Source organism: Anas acuta, chromosome 5 (genome assembly GCF_963932015.1).
Source record: "Anas acuta chromosome 5, bAnaAcu1.1, whole genome shotgun sequence".
NCBI classification, from domain to species: Eukaryota; Metazoa; Chordata; class Aves; order Anseriformes; family Anatidae; genus Anas; species Anas acuta.
Window position 1 is genome coordinate 41,198,448 of NC_088983.1, and position 15,342 is coordinate 41,213,789.

The 15,342-nt window shown below is 37.6% G+C and overlaps 1 protein-coding gene across 1 annotated transcript in view; it reads left to right on the forward strand.

The window, feature by feature from the left end:
• The first annotated feature begins 3,435 nt into the window (after positions 1-3,435).
• Positions 3,436-15,342, forward strand: part of DPH6 (diphthamine biosynthesis 6) — a 195,633-nt gene continuing 183,726 nt past the window's right edge. The window contains exons 1-3 of the mRNA XM_068684356.1: positions 3,436-4,053; positions 7,921-8,015; positions 10,271-10,464. Of these exons, the coding sequence (XP_068540457.1) occupies positions 3,458-4,053; positions 7,921-8,015; positions 10,271-10,464 (885 nt within the window). The 5' untranslated portion in view covers positions 3,436-3,457. The remainder of the gene's footprint in view (positions 4,054-7,920; positions 8,016-10,270; positions 10,465-15,342) is intronic.

A 15,342-nucleotide genomic window follows, 5' to 3' on the forward strand; every position in this document is an offset into this window, starting at 1 on the left:
TCAGTAGGCTGTATTATCTCAGGCATAATGCCCTGGTAGCACCGTAGCACAGCATTCAGCAAAACAGCAAAGCTGTTTATATCTGGTGAGCTTGAAATGTAGACAGAATGACCTTGAGTCCCCATGTCCAGATGGGGAGATATGCCTTCCAAAATCCCTTTCATTCAGCTTATTCAGCTTTTAGTATGTCAATACATCTCACATTTCCAAACTGGAAGTTTGTTTTTTTTTCTTCCCCAAAAAATTAACTTCATTGAATCTCATGGATGAGTTGATAATATCCTGTTAACTGTGAAGTAAGTGGAAATTTGGGAAAGTTGTCAATGGCAGGCAGCTCAAGGACCTAGCTCCATAGTTCCTTAGTCAAAGACAGAAGTACTCTCCTTTAAAATCTACAATCCTTTTTCTGCAGTACACAGACAGCCTGGGGCAGTGAAATGCTGCCACCTGTTTGGAGGGAAACGCCTCTCTGCCTGTGGGAGGGCTACAGGAGTGCACCTCCATGCAGGGCAGTAATGGTAAGTCACCAGCCACACCGATGGAAACCCTCGCGCTCAGGTTTGGGGCTTGGCTCAGTAAGTAAAGGAGGAGGCGATTCTCCAAATCTTTGTTTTTAAATGGAAATGTTCTTCTAACATTATGTCTACTTTATATATGCAGTATTCTGTTACATACTGGTGATTATAATAGGAAATCTTTTAATTAAGAACTTCAGCCGTTCACCTTTAACTGCCAATCACTGGATAATTGGCCCTTTTCTAATAGGCACTGCAGCTCAGGTATGCTAAAATGACTGTTTCTCAGAATAACTTACTGAAGGTAAGTTATTTTTGGAACTCATTTATAAGAGAACTTAATTAACTATTCCAGGTCGTTAGGGATACTGCACTGCATTTTTTAATCCTCTGACAGGTTCCTCCAGTTATATTAATTCATTATTATTATTTTCAACTTTCTAGGCAGAAAATGGTGAGACAGAAGCACTGAGCCATCACTGGCTTTCTGCACAAACTAACCAGTACCGATCCAAGAATAAAGGCAGCTTTGGTGAATTTTGTTGCTTCAGCTCCTGCCACAGTAGAGTTGAATGTCACTTGAGGCAATCAGCTTGAGAGAGGATGCACAGCCTTTTGTCCACTGTCATATGGCAAAACTTCTAAGAGCCGTGACATTACACCAGAGATATTTCATCAGGTGGATGAGAGTGAAAAGATTACTCACTGCATATATTACAAATTATATGAAAACAGCACACTTCTGGTAAAAAATACAGATTTGTTTTGCAGACCCACTTTACTATTCAACTTTGAAACACATCACGTATTCTGGGAGCCAAATCCCACTTTTTATTAGTGCAAGTAACTTTTGACGCCTTCATCAATTGGAAGGTAAAAATCTAGTCTCACTAGCAAATTAAGCAGACTTTGGTCCTGCAGTGTCATATGTAACTTCTACTTCAAACAAGTCTGACTTGTAAGTGGAAATTTGTTTTCTGAAAGCTGTAAAACTGAATGCAATAGAACCATCTGCTGAAAAAGAAGCAGCATTGTATCAGAGTAGAGTAATAATAATGAACCTTTGAGAGAGTAGAGGATTTCAGAATTATTCTCCTTTCTAGATCTTCTAACAATGACACTTAGAAGAGAGCTTGACACATCTTTGAATTTGTTATAAAGTTGTGTGATTAAAAGTATTGATTTTATAGCATTTTCATTTTCCAAAGAAGCAGAATAATTTTTGTATATGACTTTTTGACTTTCCATGTACTATTGCTAAATATTGTAAATGAACATCTTTTAAATGTTCATAACTACTAGCTGAATTATTCCTTCTTTTGATAACCAAAACCAAAAATATTTCATTCTGGAACAGAAAGAAACGTGATAAAAAAGAGATGTGTGATAAAATATTGCTTTTTTGTTTTGTTTTGTTTTCAATAAATTAAATACTTTGGTCTGACATTTTTACAGTTCCTCGGAGGTGTGGTTATTGTCTACCAGCACACCTACTATGTAGCACTGCTTCATTCAATTCAGTAATCTCAGCTAAAATCTCTCAAATCCCCTGGATTTGCATCTGTAATTCAGAAGAGGTCTCCATTACCTAAGACAAAAAAAAAAAGTCCCCACTAAAACCACCACCCTCTCATCATTCATGTCTAAGTAACCCTGGTCCAGATCATCTAAGATGTGTTGAAGAAAAGGCTATCTAAGAATTATATTTCAAGTCATCATCACTAAACTACAAGGAAATCAATCTGTCCTGTAAGTAAAAAATTTATCTCATAACTGCTGGCTTGTGATGGCCAAAGCATGAACTAAGATTTATTTTTTAAATGTTATTTTTCATAACTCGTTTCTATACAGAAAAATTGATGTTGTGGTTCCCACACCTTCACAACAACTTATCTAGTTAAGTTTTATACTGATTGTCATTTCTTAACTTTTCAGAAGTGCATTTACTAAGTCAGTTATCACCTTCATATCTGCCCACAATTAACCACTATTTTACAAGTTTCAATTTGTACTGTACAAATCATACAAAGTCACAAATCACTTGGGGGAAAAAAAAAAAAAAAGATATTAAACTTTTTTCATGAGCTATAAAAAAAAATCTTAAATACTATAGTTGTTGCACTAGGTATTTCAGAATTTATTTTGGCACACTTATCACTGAAAATAAAGTGCTTTTTCTTAGAATGTTTTCTTCTCTATTTTCTCCCATCTCTTCTCTTCCTGGGAACTTCATACCCAACAAATTGTGAGCAGGGAACTTGTTTGTTAGAGTCTTGCATAAAGTCTCAATGGTACAGGTTGTTACACAGCTTGTATAACATATCGCACAGGGCTGGTAAGTTAGCACCCGCAACGTATAAAAGCATACCCTTCATCCCAGCTCTGAGGAACAAAACCTTTTACATTAGTTGCACTGGTTGCTGAATGCAATTCAGTAGGTATTATGAGTCAGGAGCTCCTGGTCACTGCCCGTGGATAGGCTGGGTATAGCCATAACCAGTGGTACTGCAGGGTAATGCAGCGCAGGGGGCTCACCCTGACAGTGAGCACCCTTGACTTTCCACAGCAAACTCCATCCAGGGGAGCAACAAGCAGTACAGCAGAGATCCCTTGTCCACATTTTAAGTGCACAAGCCTGGGGAGCTGTAGGCCCTCAGACTGCTCTGCAACATACAGACATGGTTCAACACTCCTGCACCCCCCCAAAGTGTTTTTATTTGGTGGTCTAACACTTAGTCTATTTACTCGACTGAACGCTATTTGGGATGACACATCAGCAGAAATAACCCAGTAAATTTCTCCTGTGGCTCGGGAGAAAGAAAATTGTGCCTGGATTTGGAGACAAGGCATTTGTAGCAGCTTTCTGCCGATTCAGCCTAGAAACCTATAGGGGATACAGTACGACACGCATAGCGGCGGGGTCGTTCAGAAAGCTGCCCCACATGAGCCCTACACGAGGTTTCTGGCCCAGCGCTGCAGGTGGACATGTTAGCGCGCAGCGCAGCGCCGAGGCCTGCAGCAGGCAGACCTCCTCCTGCCCGCCGCCCCCTCCGGCGTCCGCCGCGCCGGCTCCCGGGACACTAACAGGGCAGGGGCCCCTCGGAGGGGCCGCCGCTGACCCCGCCGCCTCGGGGCGAGCCCCGCGGTGCTCCCCGCAGCACCCGGCAGCGCCGGCCCGGCCCGGCCCCGCGGCCTGCCCTCACATAGGCGCCCCGCGCGGTGCCTCCGCCGCCGCTCCGCTCGCCGCCCCGCAGCCGGGCCGCCACCGGCCGCTGCGCATCGGCCCCCGCTTCTCGGCTGCGGCAGGGAGCGGCCGCCCGGGCCGCCGCAGGGCGAGGCGGCGGCGGCCCGGCGAGCCCGCCGGTAGCTGGGGCAGGCAGTCTGCGCGGCCGCCCCGGGAGGAGGGCGCGCTGCAGGGAGGCGGCCGGGCGGCAGCGGGAGCACACGGCGGGGCCGGCGGCGTGCGCGGGTGGCGGGCTGGCTGGGCTCCGTCCCGTCGCGGGGCAGCGGGCGCCATGCGGGTGGTGGCTCTCATCAGGTAACGGGCCAGGGCTGCCGACAGGGAGGGAGGGCGCGGGGGACAGGCCGGGGTCGTGCTCCGCCTAGCGCCGTCCTCCGGCCCGGCCCCGCGCCTGCTGTCCGCCGCCCCGGCCCGGCTCCGCGGGAGGGAGGAGGGAGGGAGGCAGGGCTGCGGGGGCACAGGGCTGGAGGTCCCCGCCTGCAGGCAGCGAGAGGTCTGCAGCGGCTTCTGTATTCGCCTCCCCTCGCTGCCGGGACACGGGCGAGAGCTCTCTGTAAAAACACAGCAAAACGTGCACCCCCCAAAACAACCACCCGCCCACCCAAAACAAGATTCTTGCATAAGAAAAATCTTATGCCCGAGCTGCCTGCCTGGGGCTGCGGGGCCTTTGCCAAGTCCCGGACAGTCAGGGGGAGTTTGCTACTTTCAGTTCAGATTTCAGATATTTTTTTTCCCCCAATGTCTTATGATCTCCTATGATAGCTTTCCTAGTGTGTCTTCTGAGAGGCATTTAATTTTGCTCACTTTAAAAAAGACAGAGCTTGTTTAATAGTTGCAGTTTGACACAGCCAAGTCTTCTGGGGCTGCTTTTTTTGCACTCCACAGTCCTGCTGCTTTCGTCAGTTTCTACAGTTGTACTGTAAACAGCCTTTTTTTTTTTTTTTTTTTAATTTTTTAAAAGAGATTAATACTAGTTTGTTTTCCTAGCAAAGACAGGTGCAGTGCATTCCTTTCTAGAGAAATAATAGTGAATTAGAAGACAGCAAGCTAGGGAACCTGTAAATGGAAAAGGGTTGTGTATATATGAGCAGAGCATTTTTATTTTTGGGTGTACTAACTTTACTGAAGTCTTAACATTTAATCTATTAAATTCTCTCAGGCAGTGTAGAATGTCAAGGCCTGTTGAAATTGTGGTTTGGCCCCAACAGTTACAAGTCACTGCAAACATCATCCAAATTATACAACAGATGCTAATTACACTTCTCAAGACCTGCTTAAATACAGAGTAGGAAAATCAGCTTCAGTGCTTTTTCTTCTTTTAGAGATAAGATTCAGTCTTCCAGGTTTATTTATTTTGATATTCTCTAAGCAGAGGAATGTGTTAAAAGGCAGGATGAAATAAAATCCTAAAACAGGTTTGAAACACAATTGCTATTTTAATGGGCAGTTTTACAAGGATGGATTTAGTTTCAGTAATAGTTTTAAGAAGAGTTTTAAAGAGACATCAAAGTGTCTGAAATCTTTGTAACAGAGCTAGCCTCAAAGATCAGAAGAAAAAAAAAGTGGTTCTTACTTTTGAAAAGGTCAGGATTATGTATAAAACTACTTCAGCCTGTTTCTTTTTCTTCTAAAACGTTGCCCACACTTAAAGTTGATAGTCTTGCTATTAAAGTGGTATTTACGGGCTAAACCCTGTATTGTATATTGTGCTAAATCATAGACTTTTTAAAGCCAGTCTTCCAACTGAAATATGTTTTTTTCAACTCTTTAATTCTTCTAGAATTTTCTTACTTTAAATGGTTATATTTGTCAATAGCAAGTACTTTTTTTTTTTTTTCCCAGAATTCTTTTATGGAATTATGTCTTTACATTACCCTACTTTTTTTCTTCTAATATTTTGTTCATTGATAAGCCTACCTGTTGACATACCCGGAGGACTGTCAAAACTAGTCCTGTTTGTAGCCCAGCTTCGTACACTTCTCTACAAAAAGGCTTTGTGGTTTCTTCTATGATGACAACTGAGAGGAGTTTCCAGGCAACATTTTCAAAGCTACTTCAGTATCTGTCTTCATAGCTCTTCTTAGTGCCTTTTTTTATTATTATTATTATTATTATTATTCTTTTTCACACCAACACAGCCTAGCTCTCAGCCAGGCTGGGCCTATGCTGGGTCCACCTTCCTCCTACACTATTGATGTCTAGATGTCTGGCTTCATTGGCCTTAATTGCCTTGTGTTTTACAGTTAGATTAGAAGACCTTGTAGGTGGGCACTATTTCCATTTGTTTCTTGACAGTTATTTTCTAGGGCTACGATAACAATAATGCAGAAAATAAATATTATAGTAGCATGTGATACAGAAGGTACTCTAGAAATTTTGGTCAAATTTGGAAAATCTGAATGTAGCCTCATCTTAAAACAATAAATTTGAATTCAACTAATTGTAATTAATTTAAAAGATTAATAGGTTTATTCTGGTGTCTTTTTATTTTTAATTTAAAATTTAATTTAAAAATAATTCAATTTTAATATTGAAATGCTCTAAACAGCATAGGGAAATATCAGCTGTCATAATTATTTTTCTTGTTTGGAGTTGAAATTAGAGCTAGTGGGAGGCTCATACTTTGAAAATGAATCCATTCAGAAAGAAAAGAGCCTTTGTCTCAGTATGTGTCTGTTAAACCTGAAATTTCACTTTATGAAATGAATGCTAACTGTGTTTTCAAGCTATCAAGCCCAGTATCCAGAACTAATGAACATATGATTTTATACTTTTGTCCGTATATAGATTAGAAGAAAGTTGTAGGTATGCATGAAAATAATGTCAGGTACAGATGGAACCTCAAATTAGAAATCTACTTATTATCATATTTATATTTACTTTTATAACACTGAAACATAAGCACCTGCTTTATGACAATCTGTAAAGTACAAAAGGATGCCATGTTGTTGATACTGTTTCTACTTGAGGTTTGAGTTACACAATTACAATTAGGGTCAGCATACAGAACTTTAGCATGGATAAAATGAAGGGGAATAGCTTCAAGCTCTTGCATAAAGGGTAGATAAGACAGGAAACTTTTTGTTGAAAAAGCTGAAGAAATTTGATAGAAATACTGTGGCCACAAGGAAACTAGTGGCCTGCTGTAGCAAGGATTGTTTGTTACTACTGTCTGTTGTCCTTTCCCTGTCTCAGTGAGTGTAAGGCAAGGAGTAGTTTTATGGAGCTGATCTAGATCTGTGTTCCAGTTCCTGCCCTAAGCTGATTTTTGCAGTTGTAGGTTGAAGGCTGGGAATCTGAATGTAGGTTTTGTAAATGGTGTATATGCTACACCAGTCTTCGTTTTGCTGTAAGACTGTAACATTTCTTTGATAGAGATTAACATTTGTGGAAAAGCTTCTGTTTCAGTTCCACCAGGAGAGCAGGATTCTTTCCTCACTGAGAGCAGAAAAGGTTCCAGTAGGTCCAGGACCCTTACTGGATTCAATTCAGTCAAACTTAATTCTCCATGTTTATGGTATCATCTCTTGGCCTCAGAAAAGAATATTGTTCTGCTTGTTTTTCTATTTATTTTTTTAATCAGCTCTCATAATTGTTATCTGCAGGTATCTGTTGTAAAAAATAGCATGTTCCATGCAGAGCCAGCTGAAATTACTACCTGTAATAATTATAACTTCTGGCAATGGGATGTACAAATGTACAAAATGTTGAAACTTTTGCAGATGTATCTCATGAAGTATAAATATTACTAAATGAGTGTCTTTATCTAAAATGACTGCTAACACTGGTGGCTCTCCGGAACAGATACTGGTGTTTTTTTGTGGGTTTAGTCCTTGATAATCCTTGTTCTGAACGGATTCCAGTTTAACTGTTTGTTTGTTTGTTTTTGTGGAAGTTCTCTGATAAGAAATGGGATAAAGATTAGAACTGGATGCATGCTTTATGGATGCTGTATATAGATATTATGCATATCTATACAAACATTGTTTAAGCTTTACTATGGTGAAATCATCCTTATGCTCCTGCTAATATTTTGCATTTTATTTGAAAACTTTGCAACCAGCTCTGTTGATACTAAATTGTAGCAGCTAGGCAAAAGCCATAAGGGGCTAAAATTTTTAGCAGCATTTTTACTTAATTGCCACTGTTTTATTTTTCTTACAGTGGTGGGAAGGACAGCTGTTATAATATGATGCAATGTGTTGCTGCTGGGCATCAGATTGTTGCTCTAGCCAATTTAAGACCTGCTGAAAGCACAGGTAGGAAAGCTTTAATTCTTATGTTTGTTTGTTTGTTTTTCTCTTTTTTTTTTCTTTAATTAAAAGCAACAGATGCACAACTGTGCCCATCTTAGGTTCCTTTCTATATATGTATTTATATTGAAGGGTTTATTGAAGAAATCCCAGAGACTGAGGAAAAATCTTTTCCTTCAGGGAAGGGGGACATCACACAAGATGAAGATCAGTTAAAAGAAAGACTTACACAAATTGAAAAAGGGAAAATACAAATGTTTTGGTGGTGTATGAAGAGGTTGTACGCGTTCAGTAGCTCAAATAGTAAAAGGTGGTACAGGACATCACTGAACAAAACAAACACCCTATTTCTAGAAATGCTTTAAACTGGCAGAAACCATACAAGTTGCAAAAAATAAGCAGCTGTTTTGCAGCTGCTTGCTTGTGTTTTTATCCTCATTTATCTTCCTCCATTATTCTAGCCCAGCATTTGTGAACTGGATCAAGGAACCAATTGGATTGCAATTGACCTTGGTACACATTCTTCCTTCCTTTTTCCTTCCTTCTAGCTTGGATCAGAAATGATCAGTTCCTCACAGGCTAGGCCTAGGCTTATTGTTGTGAAAGATAATGGGAGCAACTCATTGGTCTAAGCCAGTGGTGAGGTAAGAGGGGGAGATGACTACTGCTTACTTCTGTGTTGGACTAGAATGTAAAATGAAGTGATTTGTTACCCAGCTGGTAGGGGAATATAATAAATATGTTAAAATATATTACCATATGTTAACTTTTCAATGTATGTTAAACAGTTAGGCATGATACCTGGAAACTGCATGTTAGGAAGCTATACAGAGGAAGTGAAACAAAATGGGAGCTGACATCACAAATGAGTCATGGACAGAACTGGCAAATGCTTGGGAATACAGTAACAATTTATTTTCTTTGTAGCTAGGACATAATCATCTCTAATCTTGTTGAAGTATGTTGTCTTTAATATATCCACATCAGAAACGTAGTATATTGTCATTAAAATCATAAAATGCTCTCTTTAAGTGTGTAGTTGGAAATTTTGTGGAAAGTTAATTGAGGTGCTTCAGGCAATGGTGGATTCTATGCCATTCATTTTATTTTATCTTGTACCACTGTTGCCTGGAGAGTCTCAATTAATAAAGAAACTCAGTATTCTGAACTGGATATCAGTTTAAAGACCTTGTCATATTTTATGTATGTTGAAAAATACTGAGTTTTCTTTTATGCCAACTGTTCTGGTTTAGCTTGGTTAGTTGTAATTATGGGTTTGGATTTGCCCATTTTGAGCAAATACGTATCTTTGTTACTGTTGCATGGCATCAAATGTGACATGACCTAATTGTTACATCACAAATTATTTACCTTGATCAATATTATAGACCTTTCTCCTTGCAAGAGGTGCTAGAGGTACAGCAGAGGTGCATAATGTGTTTGTGTGTAAATTAAGAGGAGTGACAGTATTAACAAATTAACATTAAAATAGTGAACTGCACTAGCTTTTAATAAATGAGGAAACATCAGGATTTTTTTTTAACCTATTTGAAAAATTATTTGAAAGATGTTTATATATAATGCCTTTATCAGAGAGTTTGTGATTTAGTTGTAATCCAAAACACCTGTATTTTAACTCTTCCCCCCCCATTTATTAGCTACAAATTACTTACAAGAAAATTCAGTTAACTTTTTTTCTGCTGATTAAGGAAACAGCAGCAGAGACTCCTCTCCTCTCCTCTCCGTTAACTAATGTCAAAACATTGTAGCATTGGGTTCAAATAACCTGTTCTTGTCTCTTCATGACCATGATAACAATTTAAACAGTAAAAATTTTGGAAATTGTGACAACCTGTTGCTTATTTTCACTGTTGCACTGCACTCCAGATTTCTTGCACCGAATATGCTGAAACGGACTTGGGTTTGTGCCTCTGAGATATGCTTGTATTTGAATTACCATATAAATAATAGCAGAGTTGGACCAGTTCAAGATATTTGGATGAAGAAGGGAGGAATTCCAAAGGAGAAGTAATCTGCACAATTTCCAAATAGTTAGCATGTTCTTGACATATGTCTGTTGGGTGTAGAAAGCCATCCTTTTTTTTTTTCCTTTCCATGTTTATAGAGGTAATGTCAGCAAACATCTGTTTGTGAACCAAAAAAATATTAACATCTATACATTCTCAGTGCTTTGAAGTATTATAGTTATCTGTAACTGTTGAAATTATGTACCTAATGTGATTATTTCTTGACTGTGGCAGGGCAGACTGATGAATTGGACAGCTATATGTATCAGACAGTTGGACACCATGCCATTGAGCTCTACGCTGATGCATTGGATTTGCCACTCTATCGTTGTGTCATTAAGGGTACCACCGTAAATAGTGGAAGAGTGTATACTGCGTGTCAGGAGGATGAGGTTGAAGACCTTTACCACCTCTTGAAACTTGTTAAGGTATGCTAAATGAAAAGAATGAAATACTTGAGGACAATTATAGCGCTTAAATATGCTTTTATTGCTTAAATTGCTTGACTCATTTATGAATTTAGGTAAGTGATCCACTTAGGTATTTGAGAAAAGCTTTGGACACTTTTATTGTTAAAAAGTTTAACTTTTATTCCTTTGTTCTGCAAATTCCTTTGCACTGTAAATACATGGTGTAACTTTATTCAATTTATTCCCTTTTTCATACAGTGTAAATCAGGCTTATTAATCCACATTTAAGGCCCAAACCAAATGTTTATGTAGTTTGATATTTGAAATACTGCATTGTTTGATTACTTGAATTAGAGGTTTTTGAGGCTTTGTGCATTTATCAACGCATAGAAATTAAGGTATGTACATTTCCATTTGTTTGCTCTTATGCTCTATAAAACAGAATCTATTGTTTGTTTTTATGTTGCTGATAGTTCACAAAGTATTACAGAATGTTTTATGTTTTTGATTCTGGTAGCCCTCCAACTATATTCTAATATATCACGTAATAGCCGTGGCATTTTATTGTGTTGATGTCTGCAGTGCACAGTACTAAAACAATACAATGTTCAGAAAAACATATTTATGGTTACTAAAAATAAATACACATTTAATTTTACGGATAAAACTGGTAGACCACTTTTTGAAACTTCAGCTGAAGATAGTTTTGGTCTTCAGTTCAGGTATTGAACGTTTTCCAGCACCCTTTCCACTTTTTCTATTTTTTCCATTGAAACTAGAATTGAGATTCATAAACCTTTAGCTTATTCTTTGTTTAGTAGAAAAAAAAATCAAAAAACTTTCAGATTAGACTAAGTGGTTTGAATGCAGAGCACTTTCTGAACTGTGTTGAAATTGGATGTTACATTTTTCTAAGCATCTTTGAAAGGGAAAATCAAGATCATGTACCTGTGTTGAGTATGAGACTACTCAATAGGAGAATAGTGCATGTAGGCTGTAGCACTCTAGAGTGCTTCATGGAGGTTTTAAATGGAATGTGCATATCATGCAGTACAGAAATTTAAAGAAATATGGCACAGCACTTTTATATGTCTTACGAATCCTGATAGTATTAGAAATTAGAAGGACTAGTTAGTATATGCTGTCTCTTAAAGCTGCATGCTAGCAGTTTTCTGCCACAGTGTAACATAATAAATTACTGATAAATTTAATTAAAAATGGGCAGATTAGAGGCAATTAAGATCATACTTCCTTTTCGATCCTTGCTGTCTTTGGAGAAATGGATGCTTGACATAAATTAATGCTAATGTTAAATCTTGACAACTTCTGCTTTGGAAGTTAATACATGATAATTATAACTACAACTGAAAGAGATGTTATCAAGTTGTCTGGAACCAAATAACTATTTCTTTCCTGTATAGAAATATTAATTCCACTATATGATAGTTTAAAGATACAAATACTAACATAAAGGTTATTTTAACATATTATTACTCTTTGGATAACCCTTGTAGTCAAATATATCTATGAAATTCTGGTGCAAAAGTTTCGGTAGAAGTCTTGCATATTCTGATGAATAATTGTATATAGCAGGTGGAAGTAATCTGCAAGAGCTTTAACTCTTTGTGTTTTTAGTTTTAAGAAAAGGAGATGAAACTTCTATATTGAAAATAATTTAGAAAACTTTTTTATTTTGCACATTTTATGACTGCAGTTTTGTAGCCTTACTATATAAGTTTTAATCACTTGTGATTTTCCTTTATGATTTTTTTTTTTTAGATGTTTAAAACAGAGAGCTCAATTTGCTCTCTATTGAAAGGATAAGTGGAATTCTGCAGGAGGCTTGTAAAAATGCATCCTTAAGTGAACTTAATTTTAAAACACTGGTCAAAATAATGCATCTTTGTTTTTCTGTCAAATGGTTTGGGGCTAACTGTGCAGGAAAGGTGTGTCGAGTTGAAAATTGCATAACATGCCTTGCTTTTACATTGTAAAGAATGTTACAATTAAAGGTACTTGTTTATTTGGAAAAAAAAAAATAATTAAGAACCAACCACATTTGAAAAAACTGGTAGGATGAAATCAAAAGTATGTGATTTAAATAAAATAAAATAAAACATTATGAACGCCTGACATTTAAAAGGTTAAATGTTCCTCTGCAGTGCTTGGAAACCCAGGGCAACAGTCTTGTTGTAGTTCAAGGGACTCAAAAAGTGATGTTGACTGCCAATGACTGTAAACCTGTTAATTTTATTGTCCAAAACCTAGATGATTGTAAATTTATATTTACGCTTTTCTTGGGTAATGTCCTATTTTAGATTGTCTTTATTCTGTATATATTTTGAAATATATCAGAGTATTTATATGATACCTGAATGCATCTAACCTGGCAGTCCTCACCTGATAGTAGTATTTTTACTTTGTGATGCATGTAAATTCTGAATTCTAATGAATAATTTAACTTCTTATCCATATTACTGAATAAGGATTCCTGATATCTTTGATTGTCAATATTTGTCACTTTGCATATTGCGGCTTTTTCCAGTAAGCGTGTAAGCTCTAGAGTTTCTTAGTTATCTGAATTATCATTCAGGTTTTTGTCATGTCTATATCTTTGATATCAGGAAATGTGTAGAAAAGCTGTTTCTTTCCCTTTATTGATTAGAAGGAATGGAGCGTGCAGGGGTTTTAATGAAACATTCCTGTAATGCATTCCTCAGCATAGGCTTTAACTACTTTCTCCCTCATCAGTGCAATTATGATATTGTCCAAATAATGCGTTAATGTTTTACGCAAGCATACATTACAGTGGTGTGAGAGAGGTTGTGTGTTGGATGGATTTCTGTTGAATGTTGGGTTGTATTCTATATCCCAGGGATCTACGGCTAAAGCTTTGTTTAGAGTAGTGGTTATAGCAGCTTACAGACTATACAAACCAATGCAAGATAATTTGTTTCAATTCTGGGTTTTAGTAGACAGTGCTGTCCTTTTCCAGGTTTCATGCCTTGTCTTCTGTGTTCTGTGAAGGCTTTGCTTATGTTTGGTAAGTTTCTACTGCTGGGGTGATTTGTGGAAATCTAGAACTATATTGATTAAAAGTTTTTTTTTTTTTTTTTTTCTTCAAACTATTTTTCATCTTCTATAACTTTTCAGTACTTGAGTGTTTCAAATTTAGTATTTCAAAAACTTGATTCTGTTTGTTGTTTCTGTGTAATATATTTGTGTATGCTTATTGTAAAGCATGCATGTTGACTTTCTGTGTATTTTCAGTTTTAACGTATTTCTGTCAGTTCTTTTTGTGGTGCACTTTCTGGGTTCTGAACCTGCAAGCTTACAGGAAAAAAAAAAGTATACTTGAAAGAAATTAATATACTGGATCTCAGGACTGAAGGATTATTAATTATGATACCATTCATTGGTTATCATCTGAAAAGTAAGAATTGATGTTGGGTATATTGGATTTATGAAATATTTTAGCAAAAATAGCTTTTGCTTGTGGCAGAATTTCATTTTATCAGCCTTGTGGAAGGGGAAAGAAAGAAAATTCATTTTTTAAAATAATACCACATCCTTGAGCAGTGATCTTATAACTCAGTCAGTTACTAAGAATAGGTAATGTGCTTTGTAGTTGCAGCAACAAAGAGCTTATTAATGTAGTCTGACTCATGTATTTAATTATTTTTTTTTATGGGCAGGATCATGATTTTTGAAATAGACCGACATGGATATTTACTGAAGACAGGAAGTATTTCTGTCCGTCTGACAGATGAAATTTGCAATTTGGTGTTACTTCAGGTGATACTTTGTCTGACACAAAGTATGTTGTCAATGCAGGTTTGGGTGGAATAGAGATAATTTAGGTACTCTCATTATTCAGTGAAACTCCCTAAGACTTGAAGTTCTTCAGCAAACAGAGCTAGGGTTTGAGATAAATGAATAGAATACTAGATTATCCTGTGGCCTTTGTATAGGGATTAATTCTGTGATAGAAAATAAAGCTTTCGGTTCCTCGTTATAGGTAATAGTCTTCCATGCTACGGAAATAGTCTTCCTTTCGCTGTTCTTCAGAACTGAGCTGCTGGAGCTAATGGGTAAAAAAGGATCGTCAGGTTTGGTGCTGATGGCTGACTTTGTGGCCAAACTTCTGGGTGTTCCCAGTGAAGGTTCATGAGTAAATCTAGTAGAACTTTCTACCGCAGGTACTCAGTGTTTAAAAAATGTTTTATAAGACAGACAGTAAAGTATTTAGAAATAGTCACTTGGCTTTTAGGTATCCATCTTAATCAGCTCTTGGTAGTCTCTGTGACTTCAGTGACAGTATTTGCATGATAAAGTCTAATCCTGTATTCTTAACATGTATAAATAAGGTTTGCAGACTTCCTTGGGAGTCTTAAAGATCTAAATAGTATTAGTTAAGGAATGTCAATTGACCTCAAGAATCTAATATCAGGTCCACAGCATGCTGTTCGCCAAACTAATCTTGCAGTTTATAAATGTTCAGACAAAGCAGGTAGCTTCCTTCTCTTACTGATCGGATTCAGAGAGCTCAGAAGTCTCTGGAGCAGTTTCAGTCATCATTTCCCATTTTCTTCAATTGAAGAAAATTTGATGTTTTCCTTATTACAATTTGTGTGTGTGTGGATGTGTAGGCTAATTTCTTAAAGGTATATTTCTAAAAAAAATTTGATAAAGATTAAATTATAGGAAGAGGTATTTATTTTTATGCAAAATTTCTGGAAAACAAAACAAAACAAAAACAACTCACCCCTCCTTGATTTTTTTCTCCATATCTTAAGATATGCAAATTGAGAATACCGATACTTTGATAGATTAGCTTTACATATAATTCCGGGGTTGAAATACAATTTTTGTAGAGTAAATTAAATGTTAGTATTG